Source organism: Sitodiplosis mosellana, unplaced genomic scaffold (assembly GCF_009176505.1).
Source record: "Sitodiplosis mosellana isolate CC-2019 unplaced genomic scaffold, AAFC_SMos_1.0 Smas_scaffold_11, whole genome shotgun sequence".
NCBI lineage: Eukaryota > Metazoa > Arthropoda > Insecta > Diptera > Cecidomyiidae > Sitodiplosis > Sitodiplosis mosellana.
This window is the reverse complement of record NW_022595253.1, coordinates 577511-603795: the sequence shown is the minus strand read 5'-3', so window position 1 is coordinate 603795 and position 26285 is coordinate 577511. Positions and strand designations below refer to the sequence as shown.

General features: G+C 37.2%; 1 protein-coding gene across 2 annotated transcripts; it reads left to right on the top strand.

The window, feature by feature from the left end:
* Positions 1-21746, top strand: LOC129567380 (T-box protein H15-like). Of its 2 annotated transcripts, none has more exons than XM_055444208.1 (6): positions 1-765; positions 3794-4116; positions 4646-4776; positions 17488-17773; positions 19543-19778; positions 19959-21746. In XM_055444208.1, the coding sequence occupies exons 1-6, from the start codon at positions 648-650 to the stop codon at positions 20458-20460; spliced, it is 1596 nt and encodes a 531-aa protein (XP_055300183.1). In that variant the 5' UTR covers positions 1-647; the 3' UTR covers positions 20461-21746. The 2 variants fall into 2 exon arrangements, with proteins under 2 accessions (XP_055300183.1, XP_055300182.1); XM_055444207.1 differs by having other exon boundaries at positions 19543-19784.
* The last annotated feature ends 4539 nt before the right edge of the window (positions 21747-26285 follow it).

Sequence of the window (26285 nt, the reverse complement as noted above, 5' to 3'; positions counted from 1 at the left end):
AGTCGTTTGGATGTGCGTGTGTGCACGATAAACACACCGATACGCTAATGCTGTGCAATGAGAGAATCGACAAACAGACTGAAGAACCGAGACCTTCATCGCTCACTCAACACACGGTTTTGATTTAGTTCGGTGTGAATTGTTCCGTAGTATGGTACTGCGCTTAAACGTTCGTTCGCTCGCTCGTTTATCGTTACTTTTTATTTTGAAGTAAAAAAAAATCTTACAACTTTTGTTCTTATTTCAACTCACATCGGTACAGAACATAGATTGGTTTTTTCGCTGTTCAAAAGATCTCTTGTGTGAGCCATACGAAAAAAGTATAAAGATCATGCCAACATAAGATAAAACAATTTCGGAATTTGACTAAAGTGATAAAGTAGCAGAACTTGTTGACGGTTCGGTTCGGTATAAACAAAAGTGATAGAAAAACTGATTTTTTTTTTCTGGAAAAAAATTCGAGTGAATTTATGAGAAAAAAATATTACAAACTGAAAACTGTTATTTTATGAGAAAACAACCAAATTTCTTTCGATTAAAACGGAAGTAAATTCGGTGATTAGAAGTGCAAACGGCGATTTGAAAATTGTGCAAGTTCAGTTTCGAAGAAAAAATAATCAAAAATAGCGTTGAAAGCCAAACGAAAAATGTTGCCGGAGACACAGTGCAACGAAGCGTTAGTGGTGAAAGGAGCCACGGATTTTTCCATCGCTGCCATCATGGGCAGACAATCGGTCTGCATGGATTCACCGGATAAGAGTTCAAGTAAGTTGTTGTAACAGCTATCTAGTATCTATTGCTTATCATCATCATTTTCTTCCCTTAATTCGTAGTGTGTTTAATCGATTTAGTCAATAAAAGAAAACACCTTTTTTACAAGTCTGTAATAAAAACATTCGGTCCGACGGCATGGCTTCGAGTATAATTTTGTGCACGCAACAACAATTCATCGAAAACGCGCGTGCTGTATTTTTTCTTCATTTCATAGTGTAAACTTGCGACGGTATTTCATTTTCCACTGAAATTGTTCATGATGAAAACATTTTCAGATCAACTCTTTCCAATTGAGCTCAAATCGTTTTCAACCAAAACGAAAAAAAAAAATTACCATACCAATTTTAATGATTTTATTTTCTTACTTCTTGTTGTGACGAAAAAGACCTTCATCAGATCCACCATTATACGTTTTGTGCCATCGTAAATGGTGTCGTTTATAGGAAATACACTTTAATGAAATCATTATCGCTATTTTCGACATAAATACTTCTCTTTGCTCTGGTCACTCTCTGCAACGCGGCCGATCTTACAATTATATGAAAAATGGTTAAGTGTCCACCGATTAACTCTAGTGACTTTACGTGGAAAACGAATGGAAAAGAGATGGTTTCGACAGTTGTGTGTATGTTTCGAATGGCTGAAAACTAATCGAATGAATTGAAGATCAATTAAGTCATTACGAGAGACATATTAAACAGGTGCTGATTTTTTCATATGGACAAATTATTGCTGGCAACAATTTCAATGATTTCATATTCACAAGCGAATCGAAGTCTCTGTTTCTCTCTCTCTCTCTCTCTCTCTCTCTCATCTAATCAGCGTGCCTAATGTCGAACGCAATAATTCAGCTCCAATTTTGGGCAAGACAGCAGCGAAAAACATCATTAAAACTTGATGCAATCGATTCGACACGCTAATTTTCTAAAAATCGTTCGTGGGAAAATCTTTAGAAATTGATTTTTTCTCTTGCTTTGAGAAAATTGACAACATTTTTTTGGTGAAGAAAACAGAAACAGGAAGAAATGTCAAAGAGAAGGAAGAACATTGAGAGAAAAAAAAAACGAAATAACTGATGATTGTTGATGTTTTGAAGGCCATTCAATGAAATCTTAGACGAAACAAAACGAAACGAAAGAAGAAGAAAAGAAAATGCATTAAAAGATGAAGTCAAGAGAATAAATGACAGCTCAAAATGCTGAAATGTGATATAATGCGACGGCAATACTGCAATCAAATGCTAATGATTAATGATTAAATGCGATTTAAAGCTCTTATTCACACCTTCTTATTCATAATTTCTATCATATATTCTATTGGAGCTGGGTTTTGCAAAGCGCCAAATCGATTAGCACAATAAATCGATTTACTTCGATTGTGTGTACACAAAGCGTGACATTATCGAGTTTTATTGTTAAGTTCACACAACAACAAACACACACACACACAATCACACGGACAATCGTCCGTTAAAACGGCGACGACTTTTTTTCTCTTCTATTGAAAAGAGATAAATAATTAAATAATTAATAATCACTATAATTGACACGAGAACCACTGTTTTGATCATTTTCGGTGGAAATATTTTGTCGCTTTGGTATTTGTTTGTCGCGCTTTGTCTTCGCCTCTCTCGCTCACTCTCTCCCTCGGTCGCTCACCACGCTCTCCGTTGCGTGATCGCATTCAAAAACTTGGAATCGTATATATATTTTTATTAAATATGGAAATTTAATCGGCTACGAATAGCGCGCTGAGATTCAAGTGTCTTATTTTATTATCTTGCTTGCTTGCTCTGTTTCGCCCGTTTCATTTCTGCGGGTTGCTAATCAGTCGGGTTTGCAGCAGCAGGTTTGCACATTTTTCGTTGTGTTCAATTTTCGCTTCGATTTGTTGCTGTCATTTTATTTCACTTCATAATAAAAAATCACATAAATCTGAAATTAATAATTTGTGGAATTATTAATTTATTCTCTCAGTTCGTAATGCGTTTCTTTTTTTTTTCTTCATCTCCCTTCAGTTTTTTTTTTCTTCTTGAAATGTTGTCCGGCTTTGCTTTGGCTGAAGAAAACACAATTTATCGCTTCGTTCGAATCTCATTTATATTTTTATCACTTTGAGATTTGGCATTTTTTTCATAAACAAACTCGAATCGAATTTGAATAAATCGATGATAAATTTGTGTGTCGTTGGAAGTGAGCAAGTTTTTTTTTTGTTCGTTTTTGGCATATGGTTGTTTCAAAGCGTGTTGACACTAATCGAATTGACGCGAAATTTTTTCTCATTGGAATTACATATTTTTGAGGTTTCGCGTATTTGGTCTAAATCATTTTTGGCGCAACTGTTAATGACACCTTGGCGAGAGAGAGAGAGAAAAAACAACAAAACGAAGCGAATACCATTTGTCGATGCGAACGACTAATGACTATGGTGATGAGTAACAATTCTATTGGGTAAATCGTTAGAAAATTGAATAATCACGTTTGATGATTGAATCACCACCTTAATCGTGATTTAAAATAAGACACACAGCACACAATCCAATTAAACCGTAAACCGACTAACGGACCGCATGCATGCCATTTGTTTGCCTTTGCATTCGCATAGTGCATTTAATTGACTGTCCGAATTTTCGAATCTTTGTGGTATGCAAGACCTTGATTCAATTAGAACGCATAAATTGCAATTGTCTTTCTTCGGCTGCGGCCACCACATATTCGGCACAGAGGTTGCAAGTCGCGCGCAATCGTACTAAATAGATGATAAGTTGGCAACAAATCGCGCTCAACAATTAAATTCAAATTGAGTGAGAAAATCAGAGAAAATTTGCACGTAGACGGTGTTGAGTTTTTTTTTCTCTCTCTCAGTGGTTTGGTTGCAAAGCAAACGCTATAATTAACTGAATAGATTTGTTTATGCTAATTTCAGTGCCATGCCGTTGACTGCATTTTAAAGACTCTTTTTTTTATTTCTTTTTCTCGCTATTCCTAAATATATTTGATGTTTTTTTTTTCTGGTTTAGGTCCATTATCGATTGGTGGTGGTTATCAAGACGATGTGGACGATATTGAGGATGATGATGATGATGCCATAATTGATGTTGAAGACTACAAAATTCCGCCGATCACAATAAACACGGCCATTCCATCGACACAAACCTCAAGCAGCAGCTTATCACAATCAGCACACAACAACAACAACAACAACAATAACAATAACAACGGAAATGGATCATCATCAACACTGACAAAGAACCGTATTGGTCGGCCCACAAAATCATCACTCTCCTCACCGGTGTCGTCGACGGCCAGCGATGATGAGCGTCTATCTCCCGATTCAGGAAAGGTGAGAAAGATCATTTTACACACAGGCCATCGGATCGGGCTTGTTTGTTGTTTGCCGATATGCCGTCGGCTTGTTATGCTTTCAATTTTCCAGTCAGTATGAATGAAACGAACGAAATAATCATGCTTATGAACGTATAATTACGGGTGTAAAAAACACTTCGGCATTCGCTTTGTGTGACAACGAAGAAGAAAAATCACTTCTGGTTCTTCTTCTCTTTTATTTTACTCTCAATTGCATCGTATAATTTTTTTTGTAGATGAATTCCGTTTTGGTCGTCGTCTTCGTCTTTGTTGATGTTGTCTTAATCACAACATCAAAGTTAAAGCCAAACCGAATACGAATTTTCTTTTCTGTTTAACCATATCATTCAGCAATAAATTATATCTCTCGGTGTACTCATGAATCGATCTCTTATGTTTTTTTTCTTCTTCTTCTCTTTTTCTCGCGTCAAATACACACACACACACACTCGATATTCAACAACATGTTGCGGTTGTGTATGCTGCTTGTGCTTCGCCTCAAATAGACACGCCCAACACTTTTAGGCTCTTGTAATTGTGATGAATTGAAACCAATCCAGTGTCATTTGGAAACAAAAGATTTATGGGAAAAATTCCATGAGCTCGGCACCGAAATGATCATCACAAAGACCGGAAGGTATGTATCCACTTTTACTATTTTACTTTTCTATTTCGATTTTTTTCATCGATGTCAAATATTCCGTTTTTATTATTATTTAAAGTTTGAGGTTTCGGAATCAATCGATTTGCTTCGGAATTTGAAAATCGGTTTCGATGCTTTTTTGCTATTGATTTTAATAAATTACCTAATTGGCGAATCAATTAATGCGATCAGCGTTAATGTGCGTGTGCGTTTTTGTGCACATGAGAAAATGCGTTACACGATTTGGAATAGGGCGGTCGGCCGAGCACGAGAGAGAGAGAGTGTGTGTAATCAGTGAAAATAATTATTATAATCATGATATCATAATAAAATTCAATTTCTCGTTTTGAGTGCGCAGCAACGACCGCCGCCACTGCCGACATAAAAACCCATTTCAAATTATAGTGCATACAAATTGATACTAAAAGTCTATAATTTTTCGCGCGAGTATTATTCGTAATTGCGCGCGTCCACCGCGTAAATGTATGCAAATTTTAGTCGAAAAATACTACACTACATATGCAACAAATTGTTGTGTAGCATTACTGCTGCCGTTGCATTTTTGCATATATCTCACACTCCTCCGCACATTCCGTGCCAAATAACATGCCGATTTCGATTTTATACACTTCGAAATTGGTTTATATAGAGGCGTTAAAATTAATCGACAATTTAAATGGCTGCAACTGATATTATTACAATTTGGCGGTTTTGTTGTGTACAATTATTTGAAAGTTTATGTTCAGTGGTGGAGTGCTAGCATAAACCCCAAAAAATAACAACAACAGCAAAAAAAAAAAATAAAAAAAATGAATGCAGCGATAAATGAATTGGCACTATAAACGACAGTTGAACAAATTATCCTAATGTTTGCGCTGCATCGTATTTTCCAAGCCGAATTTGGGCAATAAAAATCGCTCGTGAATTCCAGTTTATGAACACCAGAAATGTTATAAAATTTGCCCCGAAACGCTAATTGTATGCAACTCATTAGCAACAGTGACAACATCACACATACTGCGTGTATGCATCGCAAGGCCTTTTTTTCTGGCTGCAGAGAGATTCACAGGAGTCAATTTGCATCGACCGATTTATATCGGCACACACCGGAATTTTAATTATCGGCCATCATTATGACCTAGGCCATTTTCATAAGCATTCGATTTTATTTTGTGCGTGTGTTCGCCGAATTCGAAACGCCACTTTTGCCATTACACTCAATTTATATCGGGCATCGGTGTTCATTTGAAACGCGCAGCAGCAGCAGCAGCAAAAAAGAGACGTGCGCGTGCGCGCACGTTCTTTAAATGTCGAAAAAAGCCAGCGGGCTACGGGCTATTTAATTGCATCGATTGTTCGATGATTTTTTGATTTGGGTAACAGTAAGCAACGGAGGAGGAGGAGGAGGAGTGAAAGCATTAGTCAAAATTATAGTTGCACTATGCCCGCAAAATATATTAGCGTTCGATAATATCCTGCTCAGTTTTTTCATTGTGTTGTTTTCCATCGTTTTGAGCTCAATAAAATTTTAGCGGCGATGCAAAAATCAATTGCCATTTGGCTGCAAGAGATTTGCGGGGAAAAAAAACAATGCCATGCTTTGCGTCCTACGCGAATCAATGTTTCACGAGTGTCGCTTATAAATGGCAAATGCTTAACCAAAACCCAAAATCAATAAAATGTTTAAAGCTTAATTAAAATTATGAGCTACAGATTTATCGGCTGACGTCAAATGGCCCGTTGAACTTGATTTAACATCTCACATTCGTAGAATTTGTTAAGCGTATCTGTGTTCAGATGCCAACGTAAATCAACGGAATAACTCTGCGCTCGTTTGTTGTTTTTTTTCATTTCGGAAATTGGCAAAAACACATGTTCACGTTCGTCGGTTGCTGCAATTTATTTGTTAATCGACAATTTTTTTGAACAAAATATTGTGTTGGCAAGTGAAACAACACAATGTTTCACATTAAGCACATCCTTCAGCCGATCTGCAGGTATGCTCAATGGCTTCTGTGCACGCTGACACGAAATTACTTCATGGTCAGGAAGACGAAAAAGAAGAAGACACATTTAAACGAAACAATGTCTTTAAATGCATGGCTAATTGCACAAATGCGCATAAATGGATGTGAAAAAGAAGAAGAAGAAGAAGAACAGAAAAATCCGTCGATCCGCATTTATGAATTTATGCGAAAATCGTATGTATGTGCGCGCACGCCTGTGTCATTGAGACTAACTGTGTGGCTCGATGCATGGATTGCTTTTGACAACGATAAAATGTAGCAAAATGTGCAACAAAGCATGTCCGATAACCCCGCTCTAGTAATATACGGCTGTCAATGTATCGAGAGAGAAAGAGAGAGAGAGAGAGAGAGAGAGAGAGAGAGCGAGAGACGAGTGCATCATCATGTTGGTGCGCTTCGAATGAGATATTTTTGCATTTCATTGAACTTGAGCATACGCTACCGTAGTCACATTGTCGTTGTTGTCATTTTGAGTGCTTCACTCTCTCTCTCTCTTCTGTTTGTATCTATTGAAGTTTTATTGCGATCATAAATGGCCATAATAAGTTGCAAGTGCATTTTCATCTTCGAACTTGTACACATTTTAGCATCGTTTTTATTGTGCACAATGCAATTTCTATGGCTTTATCTGTTTTCATGTCGAATCAGCAGGAAAAGACCTTGTTGAACACAAACACAATTTTTGCCTATGCAATACCTTCCAGTATCATTTGAAATGGAAAAAGAAACGCATCACGCGCTCGTGATACCATTTGAAAAGCATCCAACAGCGCTAATAAAAACGTTTTCGATAAGCGCAGTCATTAAGTTTTGACGAGAAGTCGTCGAAAAGAAGGAAAAAAAAACCATATGTCCCAATAAACATCTTCATCGCACGAAATTCGGTTGAATTTTTTCCCCTTAATGACGTTGTGGTTTATTTTTCCTCGTCTTTTTTTTCTCGAAAATGTGAAACAATTTTTGTGGCGTTACACGAGGAAAAACGCGTGCACCACTTGATATCATAATAAAAAGGCGTACGCAACATATATACGAACAGAACGATGAATTCGAAATTACCGTCTCAACCAAAATCCACGAGCTCACTTGAAACATTTCTACAATAAAACAGTTTTTTTTTTCTTCTTTACAAAATATGTAATAAAAACCGCAATTAATACATGAAGACAGCCAATGTGTTTTGTAAGCAATAGAAACTGCCAATAAAATGTAATAATCGGACGAAACAATTTTTTTTTTGATGTTCTACACCAGCCATCAGCCAGCACAAGCATATTTAACAAATGGCTTTATTATCGGTATATTTTCGGTGAATGAACGCACGCACGCGCGCGAGGGCACCGCAAATCTATTTCAAATTTCAATGACCATAAAACATTCTCAAGTGCTATGCATTAAGCACATTTAATCGGGTTCTCGGTAACCTCAATCCAACATTGAAATAAATTCAATGAATAAGATTAAAATTCAGTTGTTTTTTTTTACGTAAAAAAGTGATCGGCTGTGAAACAAGGAAAAAAATGTCTTATCTATCATCGCATTTTTCAGTTTGAGAGTCGATTTCTTCTCAACCGAACGCAATCAGATGTGTTCACTTGCCTCAAAGCAAAATTCTGATGAACGAAAATTCGGTGTTATAAAAAAGGAATTGTCCTCTGGACGCGCCAAATTATGACATCAACGTTCAAAAATAACGGACAACACAAATTACCGAACGAAACGTTGATATGATTGTCCACTTGTGTATTGTTTTATAACGGTGTCGATTTATTGTGAGCATCAATGAAATGTGTCTTCGAATTGACATAATTTTCGATGGTCTTTAGGCTGTTATTCTCACTGCCACTGCTTTATGAACATATTGTGCGTTATAAAAATGTTTTTCTCTTGTTTTTCGTTCGTCTCCGTTTTGTACACCGATGATCGGGTGTGTTTTCCGTTGAGAGTGACAGATGTTTAAATGTGTATATAGTCAGGCGCGTTCAATTCTTAATTTTCGTAATCGTTTGACCACAACCAAAACGTGTGCCTCTGACTCCTCTCTACCTCGAGACATTTCTCCAAAAAAAAAACAGCAACAACAACAACAGCACAGAGAAAGAGAAAGAACCTGAGCAAAACTTTAAAATTACACCAAAACACGACAACCACACAAAGAATTCCAACTGATCGTCTTACAATTTGTTTGCTGTGCTCTGTGCTTATATTTCATGTCATTCCATTAATTCCCGTCGTAGCTTCACGAACCTGAAGGTTATTCGTTTGCTCTTTGTCTCTCATTTACTTCGTTGGCTACTCTTTTTTCCGTTTTGTTAATGTAAATTTATTGGCTCTCTCTCTCTGGCACAGAATACAATGTATTTTCACATTTGTTTTTTCACTATTCTTTTTATGACAATGATGATGATGGAGAAGGAGAAAAATGAAATACACCGGACCAAAGAAATATTACGCGATTAAAACCATATGATATTCCATTTACAAATGAACAATTCAAATTCCATTTCAATTGAGCCCAATTCATTCAGCGCCTGACCCAGCCATCCATCGGTTGTTCTTCCTTTGTTTTCCTTCCTCAACAAATATTCCCTTGCTCTTCAAGGTGAAAAAAAGCAAACATTTCATTTCTTTTTTTTCCACTTTGATCTTTTTGTTTAACAAAAAAGAATCTTGTGCTACATTCAATTTATGAAGGATTCGAACGCAAAACTGAAATAATTCTTGACTATTATTGTTCGTTACGAAATGCAGACAAAACGTAATTAAACATTGGCATCGGTGGAAAATGTGTGTGTGTGTGTGTGTGTGTGTGTGTGTATGTGAGAGATAAGAAAACAAATGAACAAATAATTTTCGATTAAAATGCATTTCATACCAAATTGCATTGGGTTGCATTGCTGGCTTTCAATTGTGCTTAACTGATCTTTCATTTGGTATGTTAATCATTTTGTAGTTCATAAATTCTTTGGTTTGTGTATTCTTTTTTTTCGCTCTCTCTCTCTCTCTTTCTCGGTCTCTCGCGCCGTTTTAGAATCGACTGCTTTCGATTCACATGTGCGTGAATCATATTTTTTGTGTGTTATAATTTAAATTGACAAAAAACATTTGTTCACATAGAAAAATGTGTAATAAAAGCAGACATTCGAATGCTGCTACTGAAATTCCATGCGTCGAACGAAGCGAAACGCGATATGAAAAATGTGTGTGTCTATGTGTTGAGGAAAAATACACAGCAAAAGAAAAGAAAAACATCAGAAATTAAATATTGTTAATTTGCAGCTAATTCCCGAATGCAATTATTGTTTGTTGTTGCATAATCGGCATTGTGCCGGTGTTACTGCATGCGATACCACTTCGCACCCAGAAGCGAGGTGAAAAAAAGCCGAGCGAAAGAAGATTTAATGCAAGAGAATTTCAGTCGAATGGCTTCAGAAATAAATACTTCCGAGTGAGAGTTTAATAGTGCGAAAATCATTAGAATCATGCATGAACCAGTCTAATTGGCATCAATTTGTCTGAAACGAATGATTAACTCAAATCCATGATATGCGTATGTATCAATGAATGAGTTGGAATGGTTGAAATGCTTCCTTTGGTTGTGACAAATGTGCTCAAATACAAATACACCAGTTTCACACCTGTCGCTGGTGTGGCAATGAAGATAGAGTTACACACATCGATTAGTCGTGTTATGATCACCTGCAAAATGATGAATTAAAATTGTTTTATTCATTGTTGGCCCAGTGACTAGTTGCTCTTTTTTTCTTTCCTTCCTCTGTCCATGTTTGCCTGTGATCGTGTTTGATTCCGGTGAGTAGAGTCGAAATATATATTCGGAATTAGTTCCGTGGCCGTTGAGTGCGTCTCTCGCCTCGTGTTTTCATCCATAATTTCTATGCTAATGACTTATGATTATGTGAACATAAATGTAGTTTGTCTTCAATGAGTGAGTGAGAAGTACACCGAGAGCGGAAACCTTAAGACACTTTACTCGCACAAAAAACCGGGATTAATATACATGTACTACTCGGTATAACAAACACACCACTTGATATGGTGCGCTAAAATTTTAGCGCAGTTTTCGATGCAAGACATGAACAACAAACAGAAATTATCGGGCGTTGATGTATTCACGATATGAAGAACTAAACATTCTTTTGTTGTTGTTGTTGTCGGCGGTTTTTTTTCGCACTTCTTTTTTATTTTCGTTGCTTTTCATCGCCCGAATCGAAACTGAGTGATGTTCCCGTTCGGCGTTCCAAACACATTGGGTCTCTTTCACATGCGTTTTTCATGATGCACTGCATTTTTCATTCGTTCGTTCGTTTCGATCAAAATCTATTCAACACTAGAGTTGTGCGGCGCACAAACGTGTGTATGTGTGTTCGGTGTGCGCGCGCGCGCGCTTTGTGCAAATGTGGAAAATTATATACAATTATCAAATGCAACATGCAGACAAGTTTGAAAATTATGCGAACAAGTTCTGCAGATAGTGTGAAAACCATTTTAATTTGAAATTTTATGCGCAAAATAAGCGAGCAATAAAATGAAGTGTTCAGCCAAATCGGAGTCGAAGCCGAGGCAAACGCAAAAGAGAAGTTGAGCTGATCGACATACAAGCGCAACTCTTCGGCACTGTTGATTGTTTGCACATTTTTCATATCATGGCTATTGTTGTGTGAGTGAGAGAGAGAGAGAGAGAGCCGAACACATCCATTTTACCGTGCACTTGACCAAAGCAAGTCAGTCGGCCGGTTTCTTTTGAAGCAGAAGCTAACTCATCACTATACGTTTTTTTTTTCTTCTTCGGTCTCTCTATCTCTCTCACGCGCGCTCTTTCTCTTTCGCTTTTGTTTTTAGCCCGCGCGCTCTCTGTCTCTTGTTGTGCACAGCGATAATAATGATGAGTGAACAATGTATGCTATGTATATGTTTAGCGTTGCCGATGGTTCTTCAGCTCCATTTCACATTAAAATTGGTCGGCATCGGTCTCAATAACCAAATGGCAATTACCGGTTCTCTTATTTCTCTGGAAATGAGGATAACACCGATCGTGTTCACAGAACAGAATATAATCAATTTGCTGTTTGGTGATGTGACAATGTCATCGGCTCTGTGTACAATCACATACACACACACACATACCATACTCAGTCATACATTGTCTCAGTCGCATCGCGCATCCACTTTATGAGAAATATATCAAGTTTCAAACTTTCATCACCATTTTAATCGCATGATTTATCGAAACAAGAAGACAAACAAATCGATGCGGTTAATGCCGAAAACACACTCCAACTGACACTAATTCCAATAAATCGAAATGAAAATCCTCACGGTGAATTTTATCTTAAAAGAATTTGTCTAAATTGGTACAGAAAAAAACATACAACCGACGACGATGGCATAAATGTCAATAATTCATTTTAAATACCATTCAAAATTGAAGACATCAACACAGTGGTTATTTAATGAAATGTGTAAATTTATTGAAATCGGTTGCAATGTGAAACAAAAACAAGCTAACACGAAAACTCCAATTGCTAATGATATCAAAGCTGTGATTAACAAGCGACAAACAACAACAACAACACAACAACAACAACAACAACAATTCAAATGAATATGAAGAGAAACAGAGAGAGAGAAAAAAAAGCGTTGCACGCCGATAAAGCCAATATGAACAATTGTCACGTTTGAAGCTGTAATAAAAATGAAATAAACAGAGAGAGAAAAACGTCAAGGTAATAATAATAATGGGTTGCGAAATTCTAATCGGCTGATTTATCAACATCATCATACGGCAGAAAGAGCGAGAGAGAGAGAGAGAGAGAAAAAATGCAATGAACATTATTATAAAAAAAAACTAGTAAACAGTTAATAAATTGAAAGTGCACGAAACGTCAAGCAGCCGTTACAACCACGACTACGACGGCGGCAGCAATCAGCGAAACGTATATTTTGTAATAAAATGCATTTTCATATTGACAAACTAAATAACGTGGTGTTGAAGCAAACGGCAACAAAAGCAGCGAGAGAGAAAAAACACACACACACACACAACGCAAATAAAACCAACATTCGAACGAGTGCAAAAGAAGTGCACGGTGCGCGGTGATTATAACAAATTAACGAAAGCATGCAAACCAAACATTAAGCCCATTGTGCATTAGCGGGTGCGAAATCGAATCGAATAACATGCAAAAAAAATACACAAAAATACAATGCAACTACTCACTCATCACCGACTCATTTTGCTACTAACTATTTTACCAGCGCATGTCTTCTGTTCACACTCTCTCTCTCTCCGTGTTATAAACTAATTACAAGCGATAAAAAATTGAAAATCAAAATCGAAACGGTGGAAGAAAAAAGGTGTTGTTTCAAAGATTCCAAACGAATTGTTAAGATAAACACAAGCGAATGTTGTTTGTTTTTGGTGAGAATCAGTTTTTTCAAGATCACAGACAAAATGACGCACAAGAATATACCGATACCACTTCGATCGATACACGTTGTCATTGAGATATTTATATACGGGCTAAATGGTCTAATAACATTTTAGAATAATGTGATCGACTTTATCTGTCATCGCTTAAATGGCCTGTCGCACACCGGCCGCTCCGACACCAACAACGACCTCAAAGAAACGAATGAAGCAGTAAAAGATACAAAATACGTAATTTATACGAGTTTGACGATTTTTCATTTCAAACGAAAACACCTTACCCCGCCTAGACAACAAGCAGCGTGAGCACCAAGATGCACACGCATCTAGATAGTATAAGCCGATTAAAAATTCAGATGGGGCAAGAGAAAGAGAGCGAAGGAAAAATGCATCGGAATATATCTGGTGACCAATTTGATCCTTCTCAACTCGTAATTCATGTATGTTTATTTTTCATTCTCCGTTGACTTCGATGGTGGCGTTAAATCTCTCACGTGTGTGCATTATTAAATGGAGATTGTGTGTGCGAGTGTGTGTGCAAGTGTGTGTGTGTGTGTGTGCGAGTGTGTGTGTGTGTGTGTTGTTGATTTTCTCTTGTTGGTCCGAGAATTTATAACAGGTTGAATGTACGATGTATATTAAAAGAAATTGTGAAGTGACTGCGCTCGCATTTCTGACGGTTAGAACGAAGCGGTGAGCGAACCGAGTTTGCCAATCCCGGTGCATTTGGATATGTGTGTCAAGCACATGCTCGTATTGTGATGGCCACAGTGCGTGCAATACACAACTGAGCGAAAGAAAAGAATGGCAAAAACTAAATATAATTTATAGTTTGTTTACACCTTCAGGAAAGAGAAGAGCGCATTAGGCCGGACGGCTTTTTTTTCTGCATGGCGTTTTTCAATGTCTTGTTCAAACAAATGTTGATTTGATGCCAATTCTTTTCTTTTGCCATGCAACACACACACACACATGCAGAAAATCCAATGCGGGATATACAGCCAGTGTTTAGCTGGCAGGCAAAGTCGAAGGTGTAAATTGGTCACAAAGTCAAAAAAGAGGAGGAAGAAGAGGAGAAGAACGCAATCATAATATGCAACAAGGCTTAAAGCGCGTGTTCATTTGTCATTCTTTCTGCAAGCATAAAATACCAATTTCGATATTTCTTCAAAATCTCCCACTGATTCACTTTGTGCGGAACAGTCCGTTGGCTCATCGAAAGGACACTTTTTTGTGTGATATTTCATCAACAACAACAACAGCAAGATTGAAAGACATAAAAAAAAACTCCACTGCACGCAGTTTTTTAAATTACGTTGGCCATTTCAACACAAAGTGCACAAAAATGCAATGGGCATCGATTTCGTCGTGCTCTGACTGAGCGACGATTCAACTGGGCACACAAATATGTGCTATTTCAATATTTTGCCTGTCTAAAATGCACACCACTGGTTTCTCTCACTGAGTTTTTCATTCTCTCTCTCATTCTTTTTTTTCCGTTCTTCTCACCCGGGTATCGGTTTCCTCTCTTTTGTCTACGCATACCGAGAGTTAATGGGCTCTTTTCATTTGTTGCTTTTGGAATCGTATCGTTTTTCTGTTAAATTGGCTAGAACTGTGCGCAATTTTTCTTCCTCACAATCTTCGAGACTGGGTGTCCAACGATTCAAAGCGTTTCGATGCATGTGTGAGGTATTTTGTGACCTCTTTGTCTTTTTTATTTGCTTCATTCTGTACGCATCGACAAAGAGAAGAGAAAAAAGTCTTCATCAAGTAGTTTGGTTAATGCGTGCACATATATATTCCTTAAAGGCAACACACACACACACAAGTCGAGCGAAAAAAAAGAAACAAAACAGAAACAGAGTCGCTCGTCTCTTTTTCACTCATTCGACACGCATATTGTATGCTGGATTTTAATTGCCATTGTATCGAAAGTGGGCTTGCTGGTTACAGTACATTTGTGTTTACAAACACGTCCTTTCTTTATCCTTCGGCTTTATATCTCCGCTCTCACCACGATGCTCAATCGGATTTTGTAAACGATACGTATGTTTTCATCATTATAACACCTTTGGCATGTGCTGTGATTTCTCAAACACCAATTTATCAATAACGATTTTCAAGTCGGCAATTTTTTTTTCCCTTCGCCGAGCATTTTTCGTGCAAATATTTTACATATTTATCATGCTGCTCAACGACGATGAAGTAAAAAAATGTGATCGAGTGAATTATGCATCTTAGCCAAAACGCTAGAATAATCCAATTCCAACTCTTCATCATGAACACGTTTTTTTTTTGTGTGGTATGAAACACCTTTTCGTGTAAGTTCAACGATTTAAAATAAAAGAAACAGAGACAGAGAGAGAGAGAGGGAAAGAAAGAGAAAAAATGGCTTGCTTTTGGCTGAATCTGTCATTATAAAAGTCCAACTGAGTCAGAGACCAATTATTAAAAAGTGTCATGTTAAAAGCTGCAGCAGTATCGCCGTGCACACCAACCAACCAACAGCAGTCAACAGCAATGCGAAATAAGTAAACGCATGAACTTAATCGCCATGGGGGTGCTGCTCGTGATATCCATACTTCAAGCCAGTCTAAACAAACACAACCAACGCGCGTTTTGCTCTTGGGCTCGAAAGAGCAGGGCCTAACAAATGATTCAGTACGCTGTTGCACGTGAATAAATATAAATGTTTATGCGATTCTATAGAGTCGACGGGTTAAATTACCTTTTGCCGCGCGCGCAGCTTTTATTTTCAACTTCTTTTCTTTCAAATTTCACTTGGGCGCTCGTGAGTGCTGGCCGTGTACGCGCGAGCGCAACCTATTCTTCTTGCTGTGACACAAATTAATAAAGTTAAATAAACATTTAAAAAACGGTGAGCGAAAAGGTAAAACGACAACGAAAGAGAAAGAAAGAAAATGCGCAGAGAAAGAAAGAAAAAAAGAGAATATACAGCATACACAAATTATTATTAAATGATAAATACACCCAATACGATTGGTACGAAAAAAAAAGAACGAAATAAAGCTACAAATGTTTGACGCAGCAATAGAATGGACCGATACATGAATGCAATATCGATAAGAATCGCCGTTGTCGCCGCACATCGTTCTTATCGATGTTTTTCGTGGATGGTTTGCCGTTTTGGTGTTGGTGCTCACGCGCTAAAAAAATCCATGCGCATTCACTGATAATGTTTATCGTTCTGCACACCATTTGCAACAAAAGAAGCCATTCCAGCATATAAAGTCTATCTCTTTCTCGCCCGCTCGTTGCGAATCATAAAAACTCCATAAATATGTAAAATGTGGTGATGATAATAATTGTCTGGTGATGGCTTTTTTGCACCATTCCACGCGTGCGCGCGCGCGCGCTCAAGCTCCAATCGAATTTGTTCAATGCAATCATAACCGTGCTGCTGACCATAATATTCCGAAATTAATTTCAACTCATGTTTTACATTTTTACATGGAATCAAATCCATTTTTTACGACGACGACGCACTTCGCACTCTTCATCTGTCTCCCTCTCTCTCTCTCTCTCATGTATTCTCTCGTGTTCATTGGAAACGAATTCGCACAGGCTCACACATGTACACATGGTCGCTAATGTCATTAAGATAATTAGTATATTGTCAGGTAATTCATTTAATTTGAAGTTTATTGCGATTGTGGAATGCGATTCTCCTTTGACAATGATTTTAATCATTTTCGTCTCTATCTCTCGTTAATATATGAAATACATTCGTAGATTATTTCTCATGTTTTTATTTTATTCCGTTTGTTTCGTTGTTGCTTCAAGAGAATTCTTTTGATTTTTTTTTCTCTTAGTCATTGGCCGCATTTTTCTCTCTCGTTTGAGCCACCAATTTCACTTTGGACCTTCGTCAATAAATTTAATGTGTGATTTTTTGACGTTTTTTTTTCTCTTCATTTCATGATTTTATGTAAATCATGTGTGGCTAATGAATACTAGATCATACCGGATTGATATTTCGACACGTTGTTCCATTGAAACGCACCATGTCAACAACTCGTAAAAATAACCACAAGAATTTCCGTCTCAAACGATTATGTGATTTTTATCACAAAACCAGAAAAAAAAAACTGTTCAATTAAGAAAATATCATGTTTCAATGATTTCTATCTTAGAAATATTAAGTTTTTTTTTTCTCTTCTTCTTAGCAATCGATTAACTTTCAATTTTTTTTTTCTTCTTTTGCAGACGAATGTTTCCAACAGTTCGTGTGTCATTCTCGGGTTTGATGCGACCAGCCAAACCAACCGATTTCTATGCAGTTCTTCTGGATATTGTTCCAGTTGATTCGCGTCGTTATCGCTATGCTTATCATCGATCGGCGTGGCTTGTAGCTGGTAAAGCCGATCCACCACCACCACCACGTTTGCATGCACATCCCGACACTCCGTTCACATTTGAAGCACTCACCAAACAGGTGATCTCCTTCGAAAAGGCTAAACTCACAAATAACGAAATGGATCGCAATGGTCAAGTAAGTAATTCGAATCCTTTTCAACTTTTTACTTTCCGTAGAAAAAAAAATGAAAGCATAAAAAAAACGAACGCATTTCCAACGAGAAAAAGTTATTCGTTTCTGAGAAAAGTGAACGCATCCATAAAATTCCTAGTTAAAATTCTGGTTCCGCTCATTTTTTTCACAAATCGTCCATTTCCGTCTCGATTCTTCACACATACTCTCTTTCTCTCCGTTAATCGCCGTGCAATGGCTGGTGTTCGAAGCCGAAGACACAAGAACTGTGTGGAGAAAAAAAAAATTTGGCGTCGGCGCAGTTATTCGGTCGGTCGAGTCCATATGCTACCGTTTTATATGTGTGCTTGCCTCGGCTTCCGTTATTGAATACATTTCACTCATGCAATCCAATTTGCTATTCAACACCAATAATTGAAGTTTCGGCGTGAAAAAAAAACCCCCGTAGCATGCTCGGGCACAATAGAGACACTCGCACACAAAATGGCTCATAGATTTTTTACACATATACACGCATTTCGAATTGGGCAAACACTGAGCAATGGTTTTTTTTTCGTTCGTTCGAACGCTCTGAATCCCATTGAGCTTAATTTATGCATTGCAAGCATTAAAATTCGATCACCAACCAAATACACACACACACATACCGAACATAACAATATTTCACCGGCCAAAACGCATAAAATAGACGTTTAATAGAATTGTAAAATGCAGAAAATTACGAGCACAAAACAAACAAATGCCATGGATTCTGTGTGTGTGTGTGTAAGTGCATGTTCAGGCGTTTGGGAGACAAAAAGCCAACGTAGTAGTTCAAACCGAACCGGATGATTTGTGTTTGGATATTTTATTGTGCTTCTCGTGTTTGGTTTTTTTTCGTTGTTGTTGTTCGTTTTTCGGTTCATTCTCTACGCTGGAAACTGCATAAAGTGCGCGAACGCGCGCAGTGAATACACTCGAGATGGGCATATCCAATCACCGTGGCATAGCATTCCGTGTGTTGGGTTTCCTAGGCGACCGTCGACCGTCGTTGTGTATAGCATTTCGGTGTGTGTTACGTATTCGGATAATTTATGTACTCGTTCGTATTTCGCTTCGTTTTTGTTCCATTCTTTTCTTCCGTTGTACGTTCTACTCTTGGCATTCCCGCCTGCGTCTCTCCCTCGCTCAGCCTGAATGGCTGGGCTGTGTGTGCTCACCGTCGTTGTCGTCGTCATCGTGCACATTATGTGTCGTACATTATCATTTCGCTTTATGGGTATTTGCCTTGTGTGTGTGTATATGGATGTTACGAACATATTCGCAAGTGCATACACAGCCGAATGCACGCTCTCTCTCTCTCTCTCTCTCTCTCTCTCGTTTTCGCCTGCTTCGTGCGTATACCAAACTAAACGCGTACAAATGATACATATTGGCAATTTGTAATATTTTGTGTGAAAACACGATTTACATTTCGGGGGCGGACAAATCACTCATGAATTATTGCGCTTCCAAATACGAAAAAAAAAAACTGACTGCGAAAAATGTGATGCACAAGAATAGAATATTTTTCGAACAATCACGAAATTCAATCGTATTTCGTTGGAATATGAGCAACAGAAAAAAAGAGAGAGTCATTGCTCCATTTAAATGCAAACGATGTTTTTCACGATTCGTTCATATTTCACATAAAGCTTTTTACTCAGATCCAAATTTATGAGCTCTACTCGGAATAGCACACGCAGATGACACTTTTCTAACCGTTTTTTTTTCTTCATCTCTTTCGATTACAGGTCGTGTTGAATTCAATGCATCGATATCAGCCACGCATTCATTTAGTGCAACTGAAATCTGGTCAAAAGATCCCAACCACACCGGCCGAACTACAAGACTTAAAACACAAAACATTTGTATTCCCGTCGACTGTGTTCACAGCGGTCACAGCATACCAAAACCAATTAATCACCAAATTGAAAATCGACTCAAATCCATTCGCAAAAGGATTCCGTGATTCATCCGACTTTGGCAGGTACGAGTAAGTTTTTATATCGATTTTATTCTCTCTCTCTCTCTCTTTCATTTGTTTCGTGTTTTTTTTTTGTTTGGGTTCAAACATTCAGTAGTAAAAAGAAAAGAAATCATGCAATGTGAACAAAGAGATCTAAACGATTTGTTTTTTTTTCTCGTTTCTTTTTTTCTCAATCAACAGAGATCCGATCGATGCCCTCTTGCTTGAACAACACATGAATGCACCGTTTCGGCCATACGGTGATAATTCATTGTCGCAATTAGTAGCTCAGGATGCGATGGCATTCGTTGAACGGGCCAAACAGCATTTACAAATGTTTGGCAATAATCCGAATGCAGCAGCAGCAGCGGCCGCCTATCAAGAGTCAATATTACCTCAGTTATATCAACGACAAAACTTAAATATGGGACTGTGGCAAGGTTTTTGGCCGCAGCATATACCACCAAATTTCTTGTCCGGCATTGCCGGTGTTGGTGGGCAATCCGGTGGACCGGGCGTCGGTTTACCAAACGTAGCCAAACCATCCATTTCACCAAGTGGTTCATCGCAAACAACAACATCGCCAACACCATCGATTGTCACAGCCGCTTCAATGGTTGACATGCGAGAAAAATACTTCAAACGTTTTAGCCCTTATCAAATACCACAAACGCATCCTTCGTCAAACAGCCCACCAAATTAGTTTAGAGAGAGTTTGAATTTCAGAACTTTTCGCGACGTGCACATTCACTTCGATGTGTTTCGGGGCGATTTGAATTTTCCTCTCCGCAGCCCCTACCCTCTTCATCTGTTGAAGTAAACATCTCATCTCATGCAATTGAAAATTTAGCCATAATTTTCAAGCTAACTAAACAAAACAAAACTATTAGTGTTACATGTATAGTGCTTAAGGTCATAGATCATAGAGACTTTATATTTAGATTTGAAGAATGAAACAATAACAGACAAACAAGCGATTAGCAAACCCATTGATTTGATTTTAAAAAAAAAAGAAAGGAAGAGACAGTCGATATCTTTCTGTCTTGATGTAAAAAAATTTCGTTCACAACAAATTTTTGCCTCTCAAATTCATTTCCCTCGCAATTTGCAAAGTGCAGTTTATTTAAATGGTTACAGCTCGTGATTGGGGCAACGACGCATTCATTGTATGTAACTATCCGATTTATGTTCAAATATTTATAGCGCTATTCGGTTCTAGAACAAATTTAATTGTAATTTTTAAAAGATTATTATTTATGTTTTAGTGAAATCTGTGATTTAAAAAAAAAAGCAAGCAAACCTCGAGTATTTTTTATCGTTTTGTCTAAAATGTTTTTGAGTTTATTTTGATTTTCTCGCAATCAGATATATCTCTTGTAACAATCAGAATAATAATGTGTTTGTAAGATAATTTTTTTTCTCCTTTTTCCTATTTCTGATTCATTCGATTTTGTAAATATAAGACCCATTGTATATTCATTGAATCTGGATTTGTGTGAATGTTTCATCATTTTTCTTTCGATTCCTTTCGATTCTTGTTCTCGCTTCACGTGTAATTTATTATTGGCGTTAGCGCAAACATTTAACATTTGACGTAGAATGACAAATAAAATGGCATAAGATACAAATTGCAGTCTCTCTCTCATGTATAAACGAAAAAATAAAACAATTTCGACTCGATGTGATTAAAGCATGATGATGATGCAAGCTCGTTCATCAATTTTATGTTATAGAATCACGAAAATTTGAGACTCAACGCAAAAAAGAAAATCAAAGCAAAAATTCAATGACATAGAATCATTCACTTAACAACACTCAAAGTTTAAAACATTAATAAAATAAAAAATATTTAAAAGAATGAAAAAAAAAAACATCAACTCATTGGATTGTATAGATTAAATAAGAGGAGAAACACCCATGTATGTAATAACATCCCATAAAATAATCAATGCAAAATAAAAACATTACATACAAAATACCATTTTAACGTACTCTTTTGTTGTTTTATTGCTTTATTGCCACGGTTTCAGCGGAACACACTATCGGGCAGGTTTTCTTCATCGTTGTTTTTGCACATTTCAACCGATTTTCTTCCAAGATATCTTTAGATTTTGATACAATTTTGCGAATTTTTCACCACTCATCATCATCATCATCATCATCGTCCCGTGCACTAATTCGAAGTTGTTTCGTTCGCATTTCATTGGTGCAACGGCAGCTGAACGCGATGAGATGGATACGCGAACGCGTTAAATCAAGCCTAAAACGATGCATACAATTTAAAATGCTTGAATTGTGTTCATATTTTTTTTTATTATTATTTATAGCTTATAAACCAGCATCTTATTTGAATGGCTTAAAAACGGCAATAAAAGTCTCTCAGCCATATCACACACTGAAACGGGCGAAAATATGGAAAAGAAGAGAGAAAGAGAGAAAATGGTTTGAAACGCACGGAGAGAGAGAGAGAGAGAGAGAGAGAGAAAAAGAAAAGTGACAAAAAAGAAAAAAAAGACCAAACAAGAGATCACAGAGCACACCACACGAATAGTGTGAAAAATGTAGGACTTTTTTTCTTTCTTTCGTCTTTGTTCGGAACAATGACAACAAAACGAGGAGACAAAAAGGTAAAAGCGTCGAGCTGCGAAGAAGACAAACTGATTATTATGACTGTTTGGATGGTGAAGTGTTGTTTACTTGGTGTGAATGGACGTAGAGAGTGACCAATACACCAAACAAACAAACAAATACTTTATTAAAATAAGATGAGCGCGCGAGAGAGCAAACCCGATGAAGAAGAGAAAGATGAAGAAACAAAACGCGACGCGACACATAACAAAAGCGATAAAATATGAGCCAGCTCATTTCGACAATCCAATAAATTTAATTTTAATATTTGGTCGAATATCAACCAACGATCAAATGAAACAGAGAAAAAAAAAATCAAATATTCTTCTTATTTTGGATCGGGTGAAAACGAGCTTTGGTTATAAATTTTTTGTTCACCAAATGAATAAAAATGAAAGAAGGACACTCAGAACAGAATCGGCCATTGGTTTTTTGTCAACTCGATCAGCCTACAAGGCAACACAATGCAATCCGAAAAGGATTTACGATCGCCGCACACTCGTACTCCGTTCTGACGAAAGAGACAGTGTGTCGTCGTTGTCGATGTCGACGATCCAACCAGTCTCACATTCCATTGACAGTCGATTGTTTATGGGTAATTATTATCACGATTATATTCGAGTTATAATTTGAACGGTGAAGAATAAATTTCGGTCGTTCATAAAAAAAATAGAAGAAGTCATAAGCATATCAATGAAGCGCGATATCATTTTACATTGCATTCGCTCGCATTTTTACACCTTGTTTTCGGCTGGAAGTCTAGCAATTCATTGTTTATTTCTTAATATTCTGCTTTCATCATTTGAATGAACTTTTTTCTCATTCAATTTGTTCGGTTTGGATGCCCCGAAACACTTTGCACTCAAGCTGCTTGCTCCGTGTTGATAAAGACATTTTCAAAGCTCGTTTAAATTTATTTGTCACACATACACATCAGCCTCGACTTGACCTTACCTCATGTATCGATGGCGAACATAAAACGAAACCAATCAAATCGATTGGAAACGGTGTCTCCATTCAAATGTTAATATCGGATCGTAAAATTGTTGCCGTAGAATTTCGAATAGATATCAATGACGAAAAATAAACACACAACAACTGAAAATATTTACGAAGAAAAAACAAATATTTTAATGACATAATAATCGAGATGAGATTGGCTATGTGCGTGCATGGTTTCCTTTTGAAATGTGCGCAAGGTGATCATCGCTTCTTGCTCGTTTAGAGCTCATGTTGTGATAACTGAATTCGAAATCGAAACGAACAGGAAACGGTTATGAATATATCCAAAACGACATTCTCGAATGAATATTTATGAATTTCATTTTTGACTCAAGTAACTTTTTTGAATGGTTGCGCCTCGGATTCGGTTTGAGCTGTGTTGAAAAAGACACCAAAGAGTGAAGAAAAAGTTTGAGACGCTTTCACTCACAGGTCACAGTTAGTGTGTGTCTCAAAAAATAATCAGCAAATTAAAGTTGTTGAAGCGAATGTGCTAATCACATGAAGTTTGACGATTCACCTGCCACTTCACCAGGTTCACCAGTCATTTTTTTCTTTTTCTTTCGAGTCAAAGGCAAATTAATAACAATCGTCTTCTTTTTTCAGCATGGTCTTTGCTCAAAGCGCAATGAAACAGACTTCACTGTGCCACTTCACCTCACAGCCATTGTTTATTCGAGGGCATTTTTCATTTGTCATTAATTTCAATTAACATTTTGACAAATTACCTGAAATTAGTTAACTAAATACGTTTTGGAAACGAAAAAAAAAACGCACACGCAGTTTCAAAACAAATAGACACATAGCCACTTGCACCCTTTTAGTCTCACGACGACGCATTCGAAACAGTCGGATAATGAAGTGAGAAAGGCTGAATGAAATAAACAAAAGCAATCTGAATTTCCTTTGCCTTTAGTTTTCTAATTATTCAAAGATGGAAATAATGGATTTTTGGAAGGAGCCGAGTATCACACACACAGTAGGTCGGATTTTAGATACACGGCATATAATATGAATACACGTAAATAATTTTTCGTTATATTTTGTAAATATTTACGCACAATAACGCCAAATTCGAAATGGTAAGAATGAAAAATCGGTTAATTCTGTTAAGCAATCGCCTACTGTTAGGTATTTTTTTTTTGTTGTGAATAATGCGCTGCGGTCAAGTATTGTGGCATGCGATGGCGATATGTCTGGTCGTTCGTTGAGCCGTTAGCCACCAACTGTGTCTGACGCATTTATCAATCGAAACTAACCAAGAGCAAAAGAGGAAAAAAGCAACGAATTGACAACAACAACAGCAACACACAGGCACAAAAACACACACGAGAAAAAAAAACCAGCGGATTCAGATGATTCCCGATGATTTTTCATTCCTCATAAATTCATATACGACTTTTGTTTGACTCAACTGCTTACCCATACACACTCAATTTCATGGCAATTTTTTTCATTCATTTTACTATACAAACAATTTCGACCCGCACACCGTTTTTGTGTGTGCTTCTTTCGACAAACCTGAGTAATCACGTAATAAAATCTGACAAATAAACAACATCGGTTATCAGATGCCATCGGTCGATCTTACTTAGAATCGTAATAATGATGATTAAGCTATGCCACACTGCAGCAAAATGTATTGATGCATCATTGACGACTGGTGGTGTAGTGGTGATATCAAGTCTATATACTTATTCACAGCGACCATATGTCTACTCACAAAATAAATCGTATTTTGGCTGTGTGCTTCAAATTATGCAAGAAAATCCATTAAAAATCACTATAAGAACGAGAGTATCCAGTTTAAATGTGGTGTTTCCAAGAAATTTATGCGAGAAACATTCCATGGCAATGCTTAAATTCCATGTAATTGTTATTTTCGTTTTTTTTTTACTTACAAGCAGACGGCGATTAATTCTAATGGGTTTTCTTCAATGTTCTTCTGTGAAAATCAACGGTTTGAAGTTGAAATGTGCTCTAATTGGCTTTTCATTGGGTTTTTGATTTCAATGCACACCAAAATCGGGTGGTAAATTGATGCTAAAATAAATTACGACTTTAACGAACATCGAATGGAAATCAAGCTCAGTGATGCGTGTACCTGAATTTAACATCTTTCACAATTCATGAAAACAGAGAGAGAGAGAGAAAGAAACAAAATTTGAGGAAAATGCAGGGAAGTTCGTTTTTTCTCCTGGCAGCCGCTAAACATCCTCTTTCAAAAAAAGGAAAATTTATACTCCAAAAAATAAAGACAGACAAAACCCATGTGGAATGCCACACGCATTCATCGCTCTTCATGTGACAAAGGCAGGCAGTAAGCCAGCAGTCATCACCATTGCATATGTTGGCATTGATCAGTGCGCAAACGAGATCATTAGGAAGTGAAGTGGCACTTTGTAAACTTTCACTTTTTCGTTTCTTTTTTTTTTCTCTCGAACGGAACACAACGTCAAACTGGTTGGCATTCAGAATTTTTGTTCGATGTTGGTGCGGGTGGTCGTTCATTTGCCTGAGCAAGCTTATTATTTTCGTTGTTTTTCGTTTAAATTAGATATTACCGTTTGCTCAAGTGACAAATTCTCTCCCATTTTAAGGAAATGTGCACAACTAAAATAAGTTATATATTATCTTTTGCTGTAAGTGTAAATAAACAAGAGAAAATTCGGTATGAAATATGTTCGAATGTGGAATACGTAAGAAATGTTCCATGTGTCAAATTGTCCCGTTTACCAATTCTCGGCGATGGTTGTATAGCTGTATCGTTTCCCTTGTTACCATTTGGTGCGTGAAGAACAGAAAGGAAATCGATAAGTCGTATCAAATTTCACGTACAACCATTGAACGGTAGTTCATTTGGGCTAGCCTAGCTAGTAGCTATATGAAAATAAATTG

Bases quoted from the DNA above. Each gene is read 5' to 3' on its own strand.
- LOC129567380 (XM_055444207.1), top strand. From the start codon at position 648: ATGTTGCCGGAGACACAGTGCAACGAAGCGTTAGTGGTGAAAGGAGCC. The intron at 766-3,793 runs GTAAGTTGTTGT...TTTCTGGTTTAG, and splicing joins TTCACCGGATAAGAGTTCAA to GTCCATTATCGATTGGTGGT. The intron at 4,777-17,487 runs GTATGTATCCAC...CTTCTTTTGCAG, and splicing joins ATCATCACAAAGACCGGAAG to ACGAATGTTTCCAACAGTTC.